At 33.2% G+C, this 23,625-nt stretch overlaps 3 protein-coding genes and 1 long non-coding RNA gene across 4 annotated transcripts; 2 read left to right on the top strand and 2 right to left on the bottom strand.

Moving 5' to 3' along the window:
- Window positions 1-394: 394 nt before the first annotated feature.
- On the top strand, window positions 395-2,452 carry LOC104786075 (berberine bridge enzyme-like 16). The gene has a single exon (XM_010511400.3). The coding sequence runs from the start codon at window positions 596-598 to the stop codon at window positions 2,222-2,224; it is 1,629 nt and encodes a 542-aa protein (XP_010509702.2). The 5' UTR covers window positions 395-595; the 3' UTR covers window positions 2,225-2,452.
- Window positions 2,453-6,450: 3,998 nt separating this feature from the next.
- LOC104786074 (uncharacterized) lies at window positions 6,451-7,693 on the bottom strand. Its single transcript, XR_767449.2, has 2 exons — window positions 7,526-7,693; window positions 6,451-6,936 (listed from the first exon to the last, which is right to left on the bottom strand). It is a non-coding gene; the product is annotated as an uncharacterized LOC104786074 (long non-coding RNA).
- A 1,606-nt stretch (window positions 7,694-9,299) lies between these two features.
- On the top strand, window positions 9,300-10,780 carry LOC104786073 (transcription factor bHLH53). The gene is made up of 3 exons (XM_010511399.2): window positions 9,300-9,372; window positions 9,533-10,227; window positions 10,320-10,780. The coding sequence occupies exons 2-3, from the start codon at window positions 9,547-9,549 to the stop codon at window positions 10,512-10,514; spliced, it is 876 nt and encodes a 291-aa protein (XP_010509701.2). The 5' UTR covers window positions 9,300-9,372; window positions 9,533-9,546; the 3' UTR covers window positions 10,515-10,780.
- Window positions 10,781-13,866: 3,086 nt separating this feature from the next.
- On the bottom strand, window positions 13,867-17,234 carry LOC104786072 (putative WRKY transcription factor 35). The gene is made up of 3 exons (XM_010511398.3): window positions 16,158-17,234; window positions 15,225-15,365; window positions 13,867-14,602 (listed from the first exon to the last, which is right to left on the bottom strand). The coding sequence occupies exons 1-3, from the start codon at window positions 16,745-16,747 to the stop codon at window positions 14,020-14,022; spliced, it is 1,314 nt and encodes a 437-aa protein (XP_010509700.2). The 5' UTR covers window positions 16,748-17,234; the 3' UTR covers window positions 13,867-14,019.
- Between the last annotated feature and the right edge of the window lie 6,391 nt (window positions 17,235-23,625).

Raw genomic sequence — 23,625 nt, 5'->3', positions numbered from 1 at the left:
ATCGTCGACAATTCTAAAGTAACTTCCACTGTTCCTTTTTCATATGTCAAAGTAATCAATATCTTCTACGGAACTTATATCCAATATGCATACTTTTACTCATAATACTATACAAAATACAAGCTGATAAAAACAAACTACAATTAAAATAAGAAAACTAGCTAGCTACTCCTATAATATATCTTCAAACTGAATTAAAAAATTTCATAATATATATCTACCATACAACGCGGGAATATTCCCTGTAAAATAAAAATACACTATAAGCACACTTCCAATGATTAATTAATACTCTTTTTAATATCATAATTATATTTTTGATGTAACTATATTGTCAAATTAAATATTGAATGATAAGTAACTAAACCAATTATTTTAAAAGAAATGGCATGTGGGTATGATCTAAAGAAAAACTCAAATGTTCTTAATTAAGAACTTCTCCTCATTTCTCTTTTCATGATTTCGTATTATTTATATCTTAAGAAAGTCATTACGAACCTCTCAATGGGGATGCTCTATAAATAGTTAAATACACACACAACACACAACAATACTCATTCATTGTTCTAAAACCAATCAAGTCACCAATAACAAAATGCCAATGCAGTTCTGGTCACGACCAACGTTTCTTATTTTAATAACCTATCTCATCACAATTCAACGAGTCAACTCATCACCACCGTCACTATCTCTCCCGGAGAATTTCCTCCGATGTCTCGACACTCAGCCGTCCGACCACGGCAGTCCCAACTCAAGAACCGCCGTGACTCCCACAAACTCATCTTTCTCAACAAACCTAATGAACGGCGTCAGAAACCTCCGGTTCGCTTCTCCTTCCACGAGAAAACCAGAAGCCATCGTAGCCGCCGTAACCGAAACCCATATAAGAGCAACGATCTCCTGCTGCAAACTCCTAAACCTCGAGCTAAGGATCCGTAGCGGTGGCCACGACTACGAAGGCTTCTCATACACCTCTCCGGTACCATTCGTGATCTTAGACATGTTCAACTTCAACAAAATCGATATCAACATGAAAGACGAAACCGTTTGGATCCAAGCCGGAGCCTCGCTAGGTGAGCTTTACTACAACATTGCAAGTAAAAGCAAAGTCCACGCTTTTCCCGCCGGAGTCTGTCCCAAAGTCGGCGCCGGAGGACATTTCAGCGGCGGAGGATTCGGTAACCTAATGAGAAAATACGGTTTATCGATTGATCATATAATCGACGCTCAAATCATGGACGCCAACGGTAAAGTCTACCGTAACCGACGTGCAATGGGAGAAGACGTGTTTTGGGCCATTCGCGGCGGAGGAGGCGGAAGCTACGGCGTTATCTTGGCGTGGAAGTTAAAACTCGTTAGGGTTCCGGAGAAGGTCACCGTTTTTAAACTTGAAAGAACGGTGAAAGAAGGTGCCGTTGATTTGGTTCACAAATGGCAACAAGTAGCTCCGGTTATCGACCGTGATTTATTTATCCGGTTAGAGATTAAACCGATAAACCGGAAAATCTCAAAAGGTAAGACTATCAAAGTCTCATTCATCGGAATGTTTCTAGGTTTACCTGAGAGACTCTTAAACATAACGAAACAGAGTTTTCCGGAGCTACACTTAACAAAATCCGACTGCATGGTTAAGAAATGGATCGAATCGAGCGTTTTCTGGGCTAATTACCCAGAAAAGGCACCGATCGAGCTTATGCTGAAGAGAGTATCAACAAACGAATACTACTGGAAACGTACTTCAGATTTTGTTCAGACACCAATCTCAAAACAGGGTCTTGCAAAGATTTTTCAGACGATGATCGACCATTCACCACTTCCACGACGAGTTTGGATGCAATGGAACCCTTGGGGAGGGAGAATGAGTGAGATAGCGTCTGATGCGACTGCGTTTGTGCATAGAGGTGGTAACGTTTTCATGATTGAGCATTTCATGAATTGGTATAAACCTGGAGATGAGCTAGAGGAGAAGTTCTTGTCGATTGCTAGAAGTTTTAAAGAAGCAATGGCTCCGTATGTTTCGAGGAATCCGAGAGAAGCTTTCTTTAATTATAGAGACGTTGATATTGGAATCACAACGCCGGGGTATAATGCTACGTATGAAGGAGCTAAGGTTTATGGGGATAGTTACTTTAGAGGGAATTATTTGAGATTGGTTAAGATTAAAGCCCGGTTCGACCGGACTAATTTTTTCCGGTCTCAGCAAGGGATTCCGGTTCTTGCTTAGTTTGGTGTTTGGTAGAGTCTTTGATTGTATTGTTTGTTGGGGGAGTGAGTATTATTAAGTTGTTAAAAGTTGAAATATGGGATCCAATGAATCTATATATAGGGTGTGTCCTTTTGTTGTTTCTGGCATGGGCTGATGATAATTTTGTGTTAAATAATGTGGTTTATTTTAATTTCCAAGAGAGGCCACGCAATGAAATCTATAATAAATGGAAATAATTTTCTCCTATTGTACCATGCGAATCTTTATAGTGAATCAGTGATGATGAGTCTGAAATGGTATCCGCGGCCCACGGACGAAAACAACAACACATTAAGACAATGCACATTTAAAAAAAACTGAGTGATGTAAATTTATACGTTTTGATGGATATATTTCGAAGAAACTAGAAAGTGAACCGGCATTTCCGGCATATGTTTTTCAAAGTTAGTATGCCAATTGCATAATTAAAAATAACATGTGCGGTTTGTATTTTTTTGGGGTACGGTTTACATTATTGTGTTGATAAATGGCTAATTCAATCTCTAAAATCACTCTAGTTCATACTATCACTAGATTCGGACCCGCACGTACGTGCGGGGTTGATTTCAAAAATTAAGATTATTATAAGGTTTGCAATATTTACGTATGTGCGGAATAATGTTTATAAACATATTTTTAACGAATATTAGTAACATTTATAATTTAAACTCTTATCAGTATAGCATTTGATATGTTATTGTTTTTTTAGACGAAAATAATGATCATATATGTTTTGTTTTTTAGACGAAAAGTATAAACAACTACAATTAAAAAAGGTAAGACGAATATAGAATGTTTATATCTTGACAGAAAAACCGTCACGTCCCATATATTTCATGTTTATTCTATTTCATAACTGTGATTTTAAAAATACTTTATCCATTTGAGATTGTATATTTTAGTCTAACATATAAAGAAATAGGTAAAAGATTTGGATGGGATATTCATACTTCATGTACTTTTTGTTTGGATATTTAATTTTTACAAATTAGTGGACATTATACAATTTTTCTTTATATTTCTCATTATCTATCAAATTGGATAAAATCTGCCATAATGATTAAAATTCCTAAACTTGATGACCTAAATTGTATAGCGTGACAAACCCACATTGATAGACTTACTTTGTAATAGTTTTGCTATTTTTTTACTTGCCACCCAAAAACCACATGAGCAATGTTTGTATTCGCCGTGTTGAATTTGCAAAACCCGTGGGTAACATGTATTTCAATAAAAACATTATCTATAAAATATGTCTTAAGAGATTGGATAAGAGTTTTGATAGACTAAAACTCAGTAAGATATTCAAAAATACTCAAATTTATTCCATTCCAAATTGCTCGTACTCAAGTTAGACTTTGAGAATAAAATATAGCTATTATAAAAAAAAATTCTAGCCTGTTACCCAAAATTTTATATATTCATGTGTGAAAAGAAGTGAAACTATTCCTCTTTAAATTTGATATTTATTCATAGTATTTATTAACAAAACTTATCCTTATGCACTAACACAATTACGGTAATTATGTTGGTATGATAGGTTCTTTCGTTTTAGTTGGTAAGATAGCTTCTTTTTGCCCCAAAAAAAACTTGGTATGTTTAGTTCTATATTTATGCAATCGAATTAAAATTGATCTCTATATGTTATTTAAAATTGATAATTATATTTCCAAAATTTTATTGTAGGTTATTGGTTTCGTATAAGTTTGGATATGCAATTCTAACCAATACTCTAAAATATGTTTTGTTTGATTGCCACAATTTAAATAACACAAATTAAATGAAAAATAAACAAAAATGAATTTACAATTTAAAAATAATTTTGTAAAATATATTAATAAACATTTTGATTTTTATACCGCACATATATACACATATATACCTATGCTATATGTGTGGATGGTTGCACAAATCTACTATACAATTATATTAAATAGAATCAATCACTTCAGAATTATATTATTGATAATTAAAGTCCTTTGTCAATACTCCTTCACGTTTCACCTTACATGTTTTTTTCTCCTTGACACCATATATAGTAACAACATTTGTTCTTTTTACCGCATGCAAACATATATATACATATAAATATTAAAATCATGTCTGACAAAAAAATATTAAAACCATGCGTGACAAAAAAATATTAAAATCATTTATATATTGGCATTTTCACGTATTTTTTTTTGTAGGAAGTAAGTACCTCCAAGTATCTATATTGGTATCTTCATGTATCATTAATAATATATAAAATGAAAATATCAATTTAAAATTTCAAATCTTAATTAAAGATATTACAATTTTTCATAGTTATGATAGTCTTAAGATCTAATTTCATAAAGATAAACAACATATTTTGTTGTTAAATGGTTAGGATTTTGTCAACAATGATGTAAATGATAACCCTTTTCAAGGATGAAAAATATTAGAATACTAAAAGCATAAAAACCTTAAAAGAGTAGTTCAAAATAGAACAAAAACGCTGCACATATTTTTTTGAGTTAAACATGAATTTTTGAACTCTGTAAAAAAATAGAATTCAACATAAATTAGTTTTATATTAAAAAAAGACTTAGAAAAGAAGTATGCATACTAAATACTTTATAAATTCAAACCATTGTTTTTTTTTTGTTTGTCAACCTTCAAACCATTGTTTATAGTTGATGATTTTTTTATTATTTTATCTGATAAAACGACATATCCCCACTGGTTTGAAAAAGCTTGACATCATGATTTGGATCTGCCATCGTTGGTAGCCATTTTGATATACAAAATTAGATATTTCAAGTAGGATCGGGTACAAAGCTCTTGATCTAACGATTTATAGTGGAGGTCAGCGATTTTATTAATAGGATAAATGCAATTGATACCATATATTTTCATAACAAAATTGTTTTTTTTGTTCCTGTATTTACGATTTTTTGAATTGAAAATGTCTATAATTTAGGTGATACTAATTAATATTGTTTGCACATTTGGTAAGTAGATATATATTTCTAAAGATTTTGAATTTGATCCTAATGACTCATATCCTAAACAATTCAAATATGCTTGATATTTAAATTCGTAACTGTTAAGATTCGGATTATGGAAATTTTGAATGCTAATTATTGTTGTTTACTTGTTTGAATGCTAATTATTGTTATTTACTTGTTTGAATGCTAATTATTTTTGTATGTCGTAAATGTTGTTTACTTGTTTCCCTTTTTGTGCTACTAATTATAGGTCTGTTTGGATACATGTTTACCTTATACAGTTCTTCTATTAATTGTATATGTTTGGCTCTGAGTTATATATATCCTTATTCTGTTTTAAATGGCATTTCATGTAATAATCTCTTAATCTATGTCATGTGTAGTTTGTCACTTTTTCCAAAGTAAACCTAGTATTTATGTACCTATGTGAACAAAAGTCATGGGTCCATTGCAAAATATGTTTCTCAGAAATCATGGCGCGGTGGTTACAGATGAACATGTGATAAAATTCACCTATTGAAAGCTTCAACAGAACATGGTCGAGTTGTTTCCAGTTATTGTTATGGGGCCTAGTCGCCTAGATATTTCATTTAACATATGATATCGACTATTCGACTGGTCCAAGCTGGTCCGCGACTTTGTATATGGTTAGTTACATTTATTAGTTCAACACAATTTTTACATGCTTAATTGAAGCATTAATGTGTCAAGATTCCAATACAAGACAGTCATCTTTGATTCTAACTCCCAGGAGCTTATATTCATGATGCATGGTGAAGATGGAAAGCCTCAAATTGATCCAATTCTGCAGGATACTCAGCCGCTTCTTCACGATTTTGGTGAGGTTAAGTTTCTAAGGAATCTCTTTCTTTTTAGAGTTATGATCGTAATTAAGTTGTTTTATACTGTGTCAAATTGGTTAAAATCCAATGTGGATGCAAATCTTGTATGAACTTTGGTTAATGAAATAGTTGCTGTTGAGATATAAAAAAATAATGCTTAATAGATATTAAAAGCAAAAAATTATATTCCAACTTGCAATATTTTGATAATGATATTTCTGTTTTCTACACCGATGGGAGTTAATTACTTCAGATGTTGGTTGTTCAACAAGGCTTTATTTGAGCGGATGGATGGATACGAACCTTTTTCAATAATGTTTTTTTTTGGCTCTGTTGTTAATTTTACTCTTCTTTCTCATAGTTCTTGAATCGTGATTCATTATTAGAAACATATGGAAACCACACTAACATATCATATTGCATAAAGTGTCACACACCACATCAAATTCAAACACAACAAAATAAACACAATGAAACATGAAACAGATTCCACAGCGATATCAGACTCAAGCACAACAAAATAAACCATCATAGATTCATGAACATAAAAACATAACTTCACCAATCATAGGAACGAGAGATTAGGAATAATAGGTGGGTTCCGTCTCTTGCTCATTAGAGGCATGTGTCTTTCGTTTAAGATAATGCAGCTTACATTCAGGTGGGAGGGCATAGAATATGCCTCGTGAAACCTCGTCTTTTGCGAGGTGTTCTATAGATTCCCAGTAAAGGGGGCTCTTACGAACCATCCTCGGAACTTCCCCCACTCGCTTGACAACAATGGCCATTTTCTCTTCAATCGATGGTTGGTATCGATTGTTTTGATTACTTACATCAGTCACCGCCTTAGATGTAGTTGCCATGTGTGTTAGAAAATCTGTAGGGTTATCAGAAACGAAAGATATATAAGCTTACAGAGCACCAACGTTAAGATCTCACATATGAAATAAAACTTATACAAAGTTTACAAACTTTAATATATACAAGAGACATGTCTATTGCTTTTTTTTTTTTTTTTTTGACGATCAACATGTCTATTGCTTTTATCATACCAAGTTCATATTATATCATACCAAGTTCATATTATATCATATCAAGTTAACGTAAAAGATGTTAAATGTGAGTGAAAAAGATTGATAGATCTACAAATAATTCCAGAGACAGTAGCTTGAATCTCAGACTTTAAGTACCTAAGCTATATTATATATCGAACAGAGTACACAAAATCAAACACAGGTCAACCTATTCGTAAGTTGTCAACGAATAATTCAGCTATAATATGTTAAGATAACATCCTTAATTCCTTATATCCTACAATAATTATAATAACTAACTAAGTCTTTCTAACCAGAGAAACTGAAGAAAAAAAATAATCCAGAGAGAACATGATCGATCACTACAAGAAGACATCATGATCTTTAACAAAAACCTCAGTGAATCAAACTATGTCAATTAAAAAATCATACCAAGGTAGAGAGCAAAGACGAACAGATCTTTGAGCGAAGCAGCGAGAAAGAGTACACAGTGACAGTCCACACACACAAAAAAAAGTGAATGATCCCTTCACCCGAGAAAGTTAAAGCGTTGAGCAGTTTCTTTAATTTTATCGTCCTGACCTGATCCCATCCCACCAACTTTTTTTTAAAAATATTTATTAAGTTATTAAAGCCCAAAATCGTTCCAAAATGGGCTTCAAAGAAATTAATTAAGGGGCTTTATGTACCATTTAACGGCCAATTTATCTAATATTGCAGCCTCATTTTACTTAAGCTAAGTCGGTTAGTAATCTTGGCAGCAAAGCTAACGAATGAGGGCACTTGGACGTTGGAACCACTAAACCAGCTTTACCCGCCTAAGTCGCCGTCTTTTACCAAGTCCACCGAATAAAATTACAATTAAAAGATTAATCAGTTACTAGATGTTGTTTACAAATTGATCTTGTTTTCAATTAATACTTGACTACTTTGTCAGGAAATAATATATACAGGATATCACGAAGAAGAAAACATTATTAGAATTATCACAACAACGTATATGATATCATCTAATTTACATACAAGATACAACCAAACCCAACTTCATAACCACGCAACATCAAGCTGATCAAGCACAACAATAATAAACACACGAACATTACAACATAATTTTATTAATCATAGGTGGGTTCAGGCGTTCAGCCTCTTCCACATTGGAAGCTCTTGTCTTTCGTTTTAGATAATGCAGCTTACATCCATCTGGGACTGGGAGTGCATAGGAGCTGAATAACATTTTTCGTTAAGGGGCTTTGTTTCCTTTTAACGGCCCATTTAGCTCATTTTTACTTAGCTAAGTCGGTTAGTAAACTTGGCGGTAAAGTCAAAGAGTGAGGCACGTGGAACCCACTAACCAGATTCACCCGCCAAAGTCGCCGTCTTTTACCAAGTCCAACAGATAAAAAAGAAAGGAAAAAAAAAACAATGGGCCTTTTAGGTTTAATAATTAATTTGCTGATTAAAAAATCGAAATTATTTATTTCTAAATGAAGGATTAAGGAAAAAAATGAGAGGCTATGAGGTTAGTAGAAATTGTATGGCCTTTTAGGCCCAGACTAAAATAATATCGAGAGGATGCAGTTATTGAGTGAAAGAGTAACGGCTGAGTAAATATGGGTGTATTCAATTATTACTATTTTTTTAATTAATTTAATTCTAAAATAGCCGCCAAATAACTTTTTTTAAGTGACGGTTACTCTTAAATTTGGTACCAAACCAAAAAAAAAAATTATGATTATATATTTTTTTTCTGTCCATGCACATATAAATAAATTAGTAGCTCAATTTTCATATCGATAAGCTCAGGATAGCAAATATATTATGAATATATTTTAATTTTTTAAAAAAACCATATAAACATATAAATATATATTTTTAAAAACCATATAAACTGATCTTAATTCTAACTTTTCATTCAGCTCAATTGACACTTTTTTTTTACCATATACACTTCCGGATAAATAAATAACCTCAAATAAATTATTTACAATTTATTTTGGCGACGAATGTTTATTAAAGCTAGAAGTTATAAAAAAAATAAAAAGTGAAAATAAAAAAATAATGTCCTGATAATTAGGAGGTAGTTACAAATAATAAAAAATGTAAAACCCACAGTAACTCCTCCTTTGTCTTCGCTAAAACCCTAACCTCTCTCGCTCCGTCTCTTTCTCTCTCGTATATATGGTGTGAGACAGTTAACGATTGACCCAAACTTACAAGTTAAGTCTACTTAGAACAAAAAAAAAGACACGACAGTAGTATCCTCTAAAATCTATCTCAAGGTCTTTGCTTCTCTCAATTATCCTCTCTTGTCTTTACAATTTGTTTATTTTTTCTAATCTAGTAGCTCATTACTAGTAGTTAAAGCTTAATAATAATGCATTTAAGTACTTCGTAACTCCTCCGGATGCTTAACCTTCTTCTTTACCTCTTATTTTACAGGTTTCATCTCCTCAATGTCCATGGATTGCTTAAGCTACTTCTTTAACTACGATCCACCTGTCCAGCTCCAGGATTGCTTTCTTCCCGATATGGATATGATTATCCCTGAATCTGACAGTTTCTTCCTCGAATCTCAACCGCAACTCCAGTTCCATCAGCCATTGTTTCAAGAAGAAGCTCCTTCACAGACCTACTTTGACCCTTTCTGCGACCAGTTTCTTTCTCCCCAAGAAATCTCTCTCCCTGACCCTAAAACCGAAATCTTCAACGAAACACACGACCTTGATTCCTTACTCCCCACGCCAAAACGCCAGAAACTTGTTACCTCGAGCTACCATTGTAACACTCACAATCATTTCCAGAGCCATAACCCGAGTTTCTTCGACCCTTTCGGCGACCTTGATTTCGTTCCAGAAGCTTCTTCCTTCCCGGAGTTTAGAGTTCCAGATTTTTCTTTAGAGTTCAAGGTAGGCCGACGAGCTGAAGACGACACCAAGAAACCGACGCTTTCATCTCAGAGCATCGCGGCTAGAGAGAGGAGAAGAAGTCTTGCTGACAAGACTCACGAGCTCGGAAAACTCATACCTGGTGGCCAGAAACTTAATACGGCCGAGATGTTCCAGTCGGCCGCTAAGTATGTTAAGTTCTTGCAGAGTCAAGTTGGAATTCTACAACTGATGCAGACCACGAAGAAGGTAATGACCAACCCCAAAAAAAAAACCTTATAATCCAATTAAAATTACGTTAGAAGTGTTTTCTCACGAGCTGGTTTAATTTGGTGACGCAGGGTAGCTCGAATGTGCAACTGGAAACTCATGTTTTGCTTGAATCGCAAGCAATCCAGGAGAAGCTATCAACAGAAGAAGTGTGTTTGGTTCCGTGTGAAATGGTTCAAGATCTAACAACTCAAGAAACCATTCGGAGAAACCCTAAGATTTCTCGAGAGATCAACAAGCTACTGTCTAAAGATCCGGCTAACTAGTCTTAGTTTCAAGCCTAAAGTTCTCAATGCCTAAATTTGTGTCTGTTCTTGTTAATCTCTGTTTTTAGTTAGTGTTTTGTCTGTTGATGTAGTGGCTAATTATCCTGGTTAATGTCCTTTTAACTGGGAACTAATACTTTGTTTGTAACTTTGTATTAGTCTATGTATTAGCTAGCTATTGTCTGACTTTTTTCTTGTTAAATTAGCTTAATGTATGTCCGCAAGTTGAAACGTTTTAACTTTAAAGTGACGAGAGATCTTTCATCTTTTTGTATTCAGCTTTTACCCATAACAAATTTTCGGGCTTATTATTTCGTGGGTCTTACAAATTTTAGGCCTGAACAATAAACATTGAACAAACCTTCTAGTTCTCCCGATAGAAAAGGGCCGTTGAGTGATTGGTGGCTTGATTTTGGGGATTATCGAATTTAGTATTTACTACTATCATGCATGCCTTTATTTACGGGGGACAAAATTTAACTTTATAAAATCTATGTTTATTTATCTTTTTATGAAGTAGTTTGGTTATAAATTAAATTTAGAAACATCCTTTAACTGAGTTACTTCTATAATAATACTGAGATTGAGTGGTAGGAACTAGGAATCATGGGATCATGAGGGAGATAGTCTGTAGTCCTGCTCTAATGTTGATCTTCGTATCACTTTGATTTTTTGTTTAGTCTTTTACTACGATGATTATTTTTTAACTTTTAATAGAGGAACGTGGGTTTTCTTTGATTTTGGAGTGTTTGGATACAATTTAAGTTTTTTGCTACATCATACTATTAAAAACTACTCTAAAAACTATATATCATCAGGAATTGAATGAGAAAATTGTCACCTCGCTAATAGTAATGCTATGTGTGTCAAAAAATGATTATTTGGTATTGGGAATTTTTTTAAATTTTTAACTTTTTTTTTTCATTCTTGACTTGTGTGTATTTTTAGCTGAGTTTTCACTTAAGCTAGGGGAGAGAATGTTTCTGAAGATCATGCTAGACTAGAGTTGAGAAAAGTCTGCGTTGGGCTATAAATCTGAGAAGAAGATGTTGTCTAAGACACAAATGCGATTTTAATATTTTCTTAGAACTGGACAAGTGGTTGTGTGATATATTTAAACTTTCAAAACACCACATCGTACTTATTATTATAAAAAAAATTATGACCAACACAAAGCCTAATAGATAATTTTTAAATTAACTCAACTGAATATACTTACTGTAGCAATAGCAACACCATATTTTATTGTATACTTAATTATTCATAATTTTAGATTATCTATTTGAAGGGATTACTGATTAGTCTTAAATTTATTAGCAACCCATCATTATCATCTTACTGGCTTATTCTCCTTATTATGATTTAAGGTTACAACGAAGCTAGTCTAAAAAGCTTATCGATGGGACTTACCACTATACTTTATCATGTTATTATTTTCTCGATATATAACCAAAAGTTAATGTCCCATAATTATACCCAAAATAAACATCATAAGTAAACACTTTCATTAATCTAAAAGAAGGTGACACCAAATAGTAGCATCCATAAGCCTATTTACCCACCAAAATCTTCGTCCAAATTAATATTGGCCTCTCGTTCTATATGTCCCATCGTGAGAGAATAAAATTAAAAACCATAGAAAAGTAAAAATTATGATAATTAAACGTGTAATATTCGACTGTTCTTTTTGTCTTGCCCCCCTCATCAAATCAAACACTTTCCTTAGAAAATAATTTAAAATAGGTTGTAATGCAACTTTTCTTTCTATCAATCAGAATCCGATGGATTTGACAAAACTTAAGGTCACTATTTCCAGAATGATTTTGATCAAAAGTTGAGATCCCACACACTCTCTTCTATCATCATATAATCTTTATTACCCTACCGGTGATTCTTTTTTTTAATTGTTTAAGTTAATTGAAGAATGTGTTGCACAGTTTTATTTATTTGATCAATTTAGTTTTTAGACACATGCCGCTGTAAAGAAACTACAAATGAATTTAGTCAAAGGCAAATACTAGCCGGGACAGAGAGTTCAAGGTCATGATGGACAAGATTAGAAATCAAGAAAAATCAAGAAACAAAGTAGACAAGTCTATTTCAAATATATGTATAACACAACTTATTTTAGTCAATAAATAATATGATCCAAGTAAAAAAAAAAAAAACAGGTTGTACTAATTAACTACTAAGTGAAGAAGGTTCGTAAACGATGCAGATTTTTTTTTGTAATACAATTTCTCAAATAATTTATACAAACATCATACGAGCTACAATTCAGCCAGAATGAAGGAAGACATATTATATGGGATTCTCATTTAATTCGTCCCGTAAGAAAAGCCATGAAACTAGGGTTTTCTTCCTGCCTTCCAAGATCATCCACATGCATGGAGCATGGTCAAAAAGAGAAATTGTTCTCACTATCATGTAATGTTTTCTTAAATTTATATTCGATTATGAGCTAGTTTTTTAATTTTAGTTTTTGGAGATTATTATTCAAACATCTCCTTCCCCAAAACATTTGTTTAAAGGAAAAATATCAGAAGGCAACATCTTCACAACTGAGAAATTAAATTATAATTTATCGGTGAGTCTGAGTCATGCTACTAAAACTGTGGATGGACATCTTCGCTTTGTGTCCCATCCACCAATATTCCTTAACCCCACTTCTCTTGCTCTATCCCAGTACCAGTTTAGCACGCACAAGCACAAATTTATATATACACACGTATCACCTATGTGTATATCTATGTCGTTCCATACATTCCTATTAATTATTTGATTTAGACTAAACTGGATAAATTAATGACCCAAGGAATTACATTACCTGTCTTAACTCTTAACAAGAGCCATATAAGCTCTGGCCACCTCTTGAATTTGAGTTCATTGTATTGTTAGAAATATCTTGTACCAAAAAGCAGTTTTCAAAATTCCAATTGGAATCTCAATTATATCAATTTATTGTGAAATGTGAATGCTTATATGACAACAATATTTGGTCACTGAAAATTAGTTTGGACTCTACTCTGAGATCTTTGGATTATAGGAAAAAGGAAAAAAAAAGGTTTTGCTCGTTAAATTTTATAAACAGTCTTTGAAAAAAAAATTAAAACACATAGGCTCGCAAAAATACAATGGAGTTTTAGTGAACTAGATGGATCTCATCTAAAAAAATAAATTGTAAATGACTTGATTTCTGGCTACTCGGCGACCGTGGTATGCGCTAGGACTAATACGTCATTTAGTACAATCGTATCACAAGAATAATACTCCCTCCGTTTCAAAATATAGGATGTTTTAAGCAAAGCACGCATATTAAGCAGTCTTTACTTTTAATAAGTTCAACCAATCAGAAACAATACTGCATAATATAAAATACTAAATTAATCTAAAAGTTGCATTGAAATTTGAAAGCATTCTATATTATGAAACAAAAAATTTCTCCAAAACATCTTATATTTTGCAACGGAGGGAGTATAATTCTATGTATACATAATTAGAATATTTATAAGGACCTTGAGGAGTCGTCGTCATCAAAGAAATCGCTAAAAACGTCGGGAATGGTCGTTGTGTTATCCATGTTGCCTCCGCCGCTACTGTGATTTAGCAACATATCCAAAGAGTCTCCCTCAAGCTCGTCAAGATCTGCGAAGAAATCCTCCGGCTGATGTTGAAACTCGGGCAACAACTCCGGTCTATACGTATCTTCAACGTCATTATCGAATTCCATACTGTCATGGCGCTCCTCCACCTTCTCCTCTTTAACCGCCTCGGCCGCATAAGGAGGAGGGGTGGAAGAGGAAGGCAAGTGGGACTTATTGTGTTCGTCTTTGTTAATATTGTTTTGGGAGAATCTAGATGAGGGAGACGTAGTTGTGGCTACCGTTGCGGTTGTGGATTTGGAAGAAAGGTTTGATGAGGAGGAGGAAGAGGAACGAGTGGAGCCGGCGAGAGCATTGCGTTGAGTGGGCCATGGATGGTTATGTTCAGAGGTGTAAGTAATGACTAACATGTTTGGATCAGTGCGGCTACGTTCGACTTGTTTCCTAGCTGAACAACCTTTTGAGCTGCTACATCTGTAGTAACCCCTGAGAAACAAAGAATTTATCCTTCAAATAACCATCACAGACTTTTTTTTTTTTTTTTGTATCTATATATAGTTCTATACCATTTCAGATTTATTATTAGAAATAATAATCATCAATTAATCTGAATGATATCCTAGCTTTTCTGATGGAATCTATACTATGATTATAACTTATAAGATAAGTGTGCATCAAATGTCCCAATAAGGAATTTAATAGGCTTAATGTGCGCCGTAGAAAATTGAACGAACTTTATACTTTTATAGTTCCATTCTAATGATTGCACCTGCAATATTCTTTGTGAAAGGAGATGCAAAGCTGCAAATTCTACTTACATGTGAATTCTTTTTCAGTGGTTAATCAACAAAAAAAGTATTCCTTTTCTTACGAAACTTGGGTCGAAATAATAGGACACAATGGAACCAACCGACATATACATTTTTGTATTAAAATTTAAAAATAGTGATTTTTTCAGGTTGTTACAAAAACTTTCCTATTGAAAGAACATACTTATATATATTCGTAATATGTATAGTCAGTATAGACGATCGCGAACATAGGGTTATTATAACTATAGAAATGCATGAATATATATATGTATATAGATGTGTGTGTGATGTATTACCTTGGATAAGGAGAACCTTTGATGGGTTTTTGACCGTACTTTCGCCAAGCCCATAGATCAGACGGAACAACTTCTCCACTGGACCGGCTGTTCATCGCCGCTGGAGCTGGTATGCACACCACTTTCTTTGTCTGGCTCTTCCTGCATCCATTTTGAAGACCCATGTAAGTATTACGTCGTAGCTTTTAAAGCTAATTTTGTTATCTATGTTAGTGTGGGTCATGATGAGTTCGGTTTGAGATATGATGGGCATGGTACGTAGTAAATGATCGTTGTTTGGTTACGATGTTTACACTTCATATATGTATCCTGCGCATACTCTTTTCAGTTTGAAGTCTAAATCTCAATTCAATCAAAATCATCTAAAAGTAAAATGAACATTTATATATATATATTTAACATTTACACCTAAAAAAAACAAGGAAATAAGATCGTACTCAAACAAAAGCAAACAGAATTAAAAATTGAAAAACGAAGAAATACAGCATGTAAGATTCGGAAATTTTACACGAAGGGTTGCAAATACATACACAAAACGAAACCCTAGTTTCAATATGTCTTATGTTAGTCATCAAAAAAAAATATGTCTTATGTTTCATGAAAATAAAAATAGATTAATATGTAAACGTTGAGAATTGGTTTTAATAACAAATTGCGTTTCATTACAACTAATTTTCTTGACACACTAATTATAGCATATATACCATATAGTTTTTTTCCAAAGGATGTAACCTTGGTGAGTAGCCTAAATGGTTGTCATTCGTTATACGTACTACATTAATATAAAATCTCCAAAGGAAAAAAAAATCAAATATAGTCAATCACATGGTGTTATTATATATTTATCACGACTCTATAACATTAATGATCTCGTTTAATTAAGAAGGGGAAAATGATAAATAAATCATATAGATCGAATTTTAATCAACTAACCTTCTCTTTATGCCAAGATTCTGAGGGGAAGAGGAGATCTGATGAATCTGTGAGGATGATGACATGTTGTTACTATTATCGACTAGTACACAGTTTCTTGGACTATTAGTGGTATCAACGCTGATCATCCCCCACGGCGAAGTTGGGGCGTTGGAGACGGCTATGGCCGGTGAATTACACGTGGATGCATCTGTAATGATATTGCTTTGCGAGATCCGGATTCTTGGGAAGACACTGCATTGACTGTTAAGTTGGTCATCCTCAAAACCCTTTGGCAAGATTGCAAAGTTGTTGTTGCTTTCGTTATCTCCGGCACCGGATAAGAAACCGGAGTTGGCCGCGAGGTGGAAGAGAGGATCCGTCATGCTTACGAACGGGTCGCCAAAGGGATTTGTGAGACAGCTGACAGAAGCAGCGGCGGTGGGGAAATCTACGTGAAGATCTGACGTTGGCGGGGGAGACATGCTGCTCGGAGTTGGACCTTCCGGTGGCTCTGGAGATGACACGTGTCCTGAACCAATTCCTCGTACGACGTCTGTTAGGTCTCCTTGGAAGTTGTCCATGTTTAGTAACTCAAAGACGCTGCACATAATATGTATGTATGATGCGTGTGTGTGTTTATGTATATATAGGTATATATATACACAGAAAAAGAATTAGAAATCCCAAAACCTAAAGAAAAAAGTAATTAGGAAAAATGATTTAGAATCAGGTACATATATAAGATGATTATAATTCAGAATTCTCGATCGAGTTTTTGTGGTATATATCGGAAAAGAGTGATGATCAGTGATGTTGGATTATTTTCTTGGGGCAAAAAGAAGACGATGAAGAACAAAAAAATGGTTGATGAAACGAGAAAGGGACGCTGACTTTTCAGAATGAGAATATCTTCGACAACTTTTTCATGTTAAGAGAGAGAGAGAGGGGAGATCAGATTATGTAGTCTTTTATATATATAAAATGAACTAATTCATGACATTTGATTTAAGTATATATCTTTAGGAGGTGAAGTGATAATAATTTTAAAATGTATACAAAAATTTCAGGATCGAGACATATACGGCCAAGTCTTGTAGTACTTTTTTTCGTAAAACTATATTAGTAAAATATTACTAGTATCATATAATGTGAAAGGGCATAATGAGATGCTGCACTTGAGAGAAAAAAACAAGTGACTGGGAAGTAAAGAGATCGGCAAATAGCCGCATTTCTCGGAGTACGTTTCATTTTCATCCAATATGATCGGCCCACGTAGATATTCTGAAATTCATTTTCCTGTTGTCTTGAGTACCAAAAAATTTGTTTGTCTGTATGTATTGTATCAGTTTATTCTTATAAAAATGAATGATATGGGACTTACTTATATGTATTTTTATTTTATTTTTCTTTCTCCAACCATCTATGATATATTCGTTACTGTTATATATTGAATTTTGTCCTTGTTCAAGTCAACGGTGGTTGACTTGTTATTTAGCAGGTCATTTCGTGATTTACAGTAACAACAACAAAAGAAAGAGCATAAAGCAGTTTTAGTTCTTATAAAACTAAAAAAGGAGTTGCAGTTTTAGTGACTATTATATGCCCTGCACCCTAACTAAATTCATTTTTTAATCAAAATTTCAGAGGATGATGGGCTAATAACTAATCAAGAAGAAATCATTAGCTTGCATATAATTACACAGGGAAAGACGAAAGATATGACGAGGAATTCGTTTCCTGTCAGAATCGTATATGACAAAAAGAATTCTTATAATAACTTATAATTAGTACAATTTTAACAAGTGTTAATATATATAAAGAAATGATCTTGTTTTGTTTTGTTTGTGAATATAACACTTTTCCAAACTCGTCCTCTTCGCACTGTTTAGGCATATAATTAAACGATCTCATCAAACAAAATACATAGAATTGTTTTACATTATAAAAGACATTTGATTTTGATGTAATGTAAGTGGCCAAGACTGGCAAAATAACGACTCTTCGTAAAATACGAACAAATATTCTATAATTTATAATTAATCCAATTTCCAAATCTGAGTTGGTTTCTTTGAAAAAGAAAAACAATTCTCAGTTGGCTTATGGATGTAGATTGATTTAAGATTGGTGCCAACTAATTATACGTTTGCAGTTATCTCATTCTAGATTTGCCATATTGTCGCCAACTATATATTTCTTTACTACTTACTATTTTTATTGTTTAGATATTCTTTTTTGGACAAACACTTGTTTTCATTTATTCAAAGAAAGCCAAGTACAGAGGTAGCAAAGGATTCAAAGATCCATTGTTTAGATACTATTTACACCAAATTTCTTGAAAACATATATATATCTATGTATGGTGCCGACTAAATAAACTCGAGAATGAAAGTTGTATCATGGGTAATAAATTCCTCACATGGTATTAGCATGTGTTTTTATGCATGTTGGACTTTAATTAATCTGTTTGTATATTTATAATCTCATTCACAATTATTATTGATATTAGTACCCGCACTATTATTTTTTTGTTAACTAGCTAGCTGGTTAACAACAAACATTTTTGGGTGTTGATTAAATTAAATACAAGAGTTTCCGAAGTAGCTTATAGCTGCTAGAATATTATTGGTCAAATTAAAATAATCCTTTCTTAACGGCTTGAGATATAATAAGGTTATCATTTGTGCAAATAAATATAATATGTGCTAATCCTACACATTAAATATATAACTCCCTCTTGATCAAAACATGTAAATGTGTAATGTACTAGTCTATTATTGTACTCGTTGTGTTCTTACCAAATTCAGATCTATATATCACAGTGATACTGCCAAAACCAAATCATATGGTCTATATGTTGTTAAAAATAAATTATAACTTTTTCCATTCATTCTAATAAAAAGAATGATGAATGAAATGTTTCATATTGTATATTCTTTTTAGAAAAAAATATATAAATCTTTCTCACTCGTTACTTTTTGTCACAGTATATAACTACCGAGAACAATTGTAACATAAAATAACCACACCGGTCGTCATGTAAGATGCTTCATAGAAAATAATTTTTACCTGTTCTAAAGAGGATATGAACCCCCGCAAAAACAATTAAAATTCCATTTCTTTATAAAAAAAAATCACAAACACTATCAAAATACCCTAGTTTTGGAATGTAAAAAAAAAAATGGTCGGCTTCATGACAGACACTTAGATCCACGTTCGTACATTACAACCTCATCACTACTATCTTTTATCCCATATTATTTCTCATTTTTGTTTTCCTTTTATTTTAGTTACATTATCAAATTTATATATCGATTCAATTTGCTTATATCAAACAGTTACAAAATCGACCTATTGATATACATATATACACATATTCATGAATTTCGACAGATTTCACTTTCGTTGGAAATTTTGGAGTTGGATCAAGTTTATAAGTGTGGACTAAAGTTGAAGCTGTCTTCAACTGCACCAACTTGTTGTTAAAAAAAAAACCGCACAATATATACCACTGCTTCAATTTGTGATCCATTCCATTCGGATGCAAATAATGATTCATACCCACACAAAAAAAACAAGATTAAAGTGTTTTAAAGAAAAAATTTAGACATATTTTTTTCTATTTGAAATTGATTCCTTTATATATAGTCTCTGTGTTTTTATTTTTCTGTTAAACATTTTGAACAAAATGGAAGTTAAATATATCTTTGTTCAACGTTAAATTATACGTGTAGACTGTAGTTCTCACTTCCCTGCCCTAATCGTTTCTTTAGATATATTATCAAATGAGATAGAGAAAAGAAAAATTAAAAAAAAAACAAGCACGACCCATATGATATGAAGCAGGCCTCGTCTCTAATGGCACACATATTCATTTTTATATGAAACGACATGGACTTATGCATTGTTTATATCACAATAATCAGACCAGACGGTGCAAAAGGGAAAAATAAGTCATGCCTCCCTCGTTCTACGGTGACGCATGTTGATGAACGGATTCAATAATGATAATAGTAATAATATCTATTATCCAATACCAATACTAGTGTATATAAAAACAAATTAAGTTTTTTTTTTCAAAGAAAGATAAACATATAATTTGATTGGTAACCACGAAACATGTGTTTTAGATTAGAAACGTATGTTTAAATACAATCAATATACTGTATTAAACAAGCACTTGAAACATATATGTACATATGGCACCGGCCGGATTGGCAGAAAACGTCATGAGTAGGTCTTTGGATTAGGGATTTCAAATCGCAAACCAGTATCTATATATATAAAGTTCCCTTTTCTCATTCTTGGTGCTGCCACGTCAGCTACTTCTTCTGCTTAGTGAGGCCAAATTTTATAAACTATCCACTAACCATTTTCTATTGTTTTTGGGCCAAATTTCTTTTGAAGCCCCTAATTATTTGAGACTCTTAAAGCCACTCTATGACACGTCAGTTTGATTTTAGGTTGCTTTCTATGACTATATATATATATATGTAGGATTTCGAGAGAGGTTCGACCTCACCTCCTTCTTCACATTTTAAAACGAAACGTCCCTTCTTCTACTTCCAATTCTTCTACTTCCAATCGCTTCACATCCTATCTGAGGGTTTCACCCTTTCTTATTTCATTGTTTTCTCGGGGTATGTGCAAGTTCCAGAGATGAAACTGGTCTCATAGACGTTAATTAGGATTAGGGCTTAAACGTTTCAAATCCTGGTGATAATGACATATTGTTCGGGGAAGTGCAACTCATTCCGGAATGTAAGTGTCTAACCAAAAAAACATCCATTCCGTATTTCTTTTGCTTCCTCCGATTGGTGATTCATTTTCTTTATTTTTTCTATCCTTTATAATAGATTAAATTCTCACAATAGATTTATATATCTATTTTATGATGATTAGGTTTCTGATCTTTTTTTCCCAGATTTAAAAACCTTGACTGATGGTTTCAGTTTGGTTTATCAATCACTTACGTAGCCAAAAACGCCAGGTAGCTGCTCTTTCTTAAGAACTTATAGTAAAGTTTTGTATTTGGAGAACTTATATTAAAATTTAGTATTATCTTCGTTTGATATGGATATAGTCTAACGCATGTGGAATGTCCAATCTATAAAAACTTATGTTGCTTATCTAAACCTTTTTATATGTAGTAAATTAGTTGATTTCTTGCAGGTGAAAAGCTTTGGATGAGGAGAAAAATCCAGAGACCTACATACGAAGACTCCTCCAATTGCTAAATCATAGGTACGACTTACATCAGGAAGAGTGATTTTGTTGGGCTTTTCCTATGTCGATCAAACACTTTTTCCTTCGTTGGTCAAACCATTTTGTGTTTACTTAACTGTTCGTATGTACTCTTATCAATAATGTGCTTCATTTATATACGGGGTTAAAATAATTGAACTACATATCATGATTTAGTTATTTTCTGTACTTTTGTTTGCGTTTTTCATTCAAGAAGTTAAGAAAAAGAAACATCACTGCGAAAGAGTTTGAAAGTTATAAATGGAAAGCTTCCACAACAACATCAATAACGTAACTGCCTCAAATTAAGGTTAGGCTAATAGACATTCTCTTATTCAATACTGTTGTACCCACGATCCATCATCTCGGGAAACAGGCCAAAGGGCCTGGGCCGAGCACGCTAAACGGGCCAAGGGTGTAGCGCTGGTCGACCCACCAAGCCCAGAGAGAAGAAGAGAACGCGGAGAGGCGTCATATCAATCAGTTCGCAGCTCGAGCTTAGTCAAAGATTCCTGCATTCAAGTGGATTAATTAGGACACAGAATTCGTGTAAAATTAATTGCGCATCAATTGGGTAATTAATTGGTCAGTATAAATATGTAAGAGGGGGAGTCTTTGTAGGGGATCGAACATTTTTTCTCTCAGGCAGTATTATACTCCCTCCGTTTCACAAAGAGTGTCATTTTGGAGAAAATTTTTTGTTTCATAAAGAATGTCATTTTACATTTCCAATGAGTGTTTTAATGCGAAATTCTCTTTTTACCCCTAAACCCAAAGCTATTTTCATTGAATTTAGATCATTAATCACTTATTAAATAGGGGCAAATATGTATAATTCAAACTTTTCTTAATTTGTGTGAAATGTGTCAGAATGACACTCTTTGTGAAACAGAGGGAGTACAATTTTAGCATTTAAACACTCTTTTTCAGTTCGGAACTCTTTACGGTGGTAAGCTCCTCCACTCATAAATCACTTTGGAAGGAGAGAATTAGTTTCAGTTCTCACAAATACTCAGGATATAATTTGTAAGACTGTCATGGCAATTAAATACAAATCTGATCAGTTTTAAATTTTTATTTTTGTCAAATGTATAGAACTTATACTTTTGTATATTAGATATTTTATAAACTTCCTGCTATTGCATGATTAGAACATATATACGTACTACAATGAACATATTATATCCTCACTATACATATTTCTCAAGAATCCCAAAGTATCATCCCTTGAAGATGCATTGACAAGAGGAAATACAACACCATGATGTCTATGGTGATGATGATCAATTCGTTTGTGCTTCACAATATTCTTCAAAGTTAAGATTTCATACTTTAAAATTTCATCATAATGATTTATGTTACTTATACTTTTAATTCATTCACAGTACTATCCAAAGAAAATAAAACATGAATTTGCTGCCATTTCTTATCGTACAAAAAAATATCTTCACTATATATATAAGCTTATAAAGAATATTTTCTTACTAACATCTAGAATGAATATAGACATCAAGATTAACAATTCAGAAACTCAGCTAACTAATATCATTAAAAGAAAATATTCAAACTACATTTGATATTGTTCAAAAAAAAAAAATCTACAAAATAAAATAGCTACAGAAAAATTTATTAACACTTTAGCATTGTCTTATAAATTTTAAAAATTAATCCACGTGTAGCGCGACATATCTTCCAGCTTATAAATAACAGTAGGAAAAAGTCTGAACCTAAAAATCACACACAACTTGCAAAAAATGCTGCGAAACACACACTACCCCCTTAAAGAACTACCAAACGACGTCCTCGGAGATATAATCTCTCGAGTTGCTAAGATTTCACAAACAACCGTGAGACATGTTATGCAAACATCACCATATCTAGCCAAGGCAGCCCAAGATCACCGAGTCTACAAGAATATCAACCTAAGGCCCCTGGCCATGAATCTACTAGCAGCACTAGCGAGATACGAAGACCTCATGGAAAAATGCTTTGCAAGTGGAAATGTCGAGGTTCAGTATATCAAAGGGATCCAAGAGTATTTTCGAAAGAACAACACAGAAACAGGGCAGGAAAACTTGAAGAAGGCGGTAGAAGGTAGTTATGAGAATGGTATGTACCTTTATGGAATTGTGAAGTTGTACATGGGTGACGCAGCGGAAGGAAAAATTTGGCTCGACAAGCTAGGCTGGAAACAAAACAAAGCAAAGGGTGACCAATGCTGGAAAGATATCAAAAAGGCGTTACA

This window comes from Camelina sativa, chromosome 5 (genome assembly GCF_030686135.1).
Source record: "Camelina sativa cultivar CO46 ecotype springtype chromosome 5, ASM3068613v1".
Taxonomy (NCBI): domain Eukaryota; kingdom Viridiplantae; phylum Streptophyta; class Magnoliopsida; order Brassicales; family Brassicaceae; genus Camelina; species Camelina sativa.
This window is presented reverse-complemented; position numbering and strand designations above follow the sequence as displayed.

Coding starts and splice junctions, on each gene's coding strand:
- LOC104786073 (XM_010511399.2), top strand. CDS start 9,547: ATGTCCATGGATTGCTTAAGCTACTTCTTTAACTACGATCCACCTGTC. Junction 10,228..10,319: donor TGATGCAGACCACGAAGAAG/GTAATGACCAAC, acceptor TTGGTGACGCAG/GGTAGCTCGAATGTGCAACT.
- LOC104786072 (XM_010511398.3), bottom strand. CDS start 16,747: ATGTGCAGCGTCTTTGAGTTACTAAACATGGACAACTTCCAAGGAGAC. Junction 15,366..16,157: donor AATCTTGGCATAAAGAGAAG/GTTAGTTGATTA, acceptor AAATGGATGCAG/GAAGAGCCAGACAAAGAAAG. Junction 14,603..15,224: donor AAAGGTTCTCCTTATCCAAG/GTAATACATCAC, acceptor TTTGTTTCTCAG/GGGTTACTACAGATGTAGCA.
- LOC104786075 (XM_010511400.3), top strand. CDS start 596: ATGCCAATGCAGTTCTGGTCACGACCAACGTTTCTTATTTTAATAACC.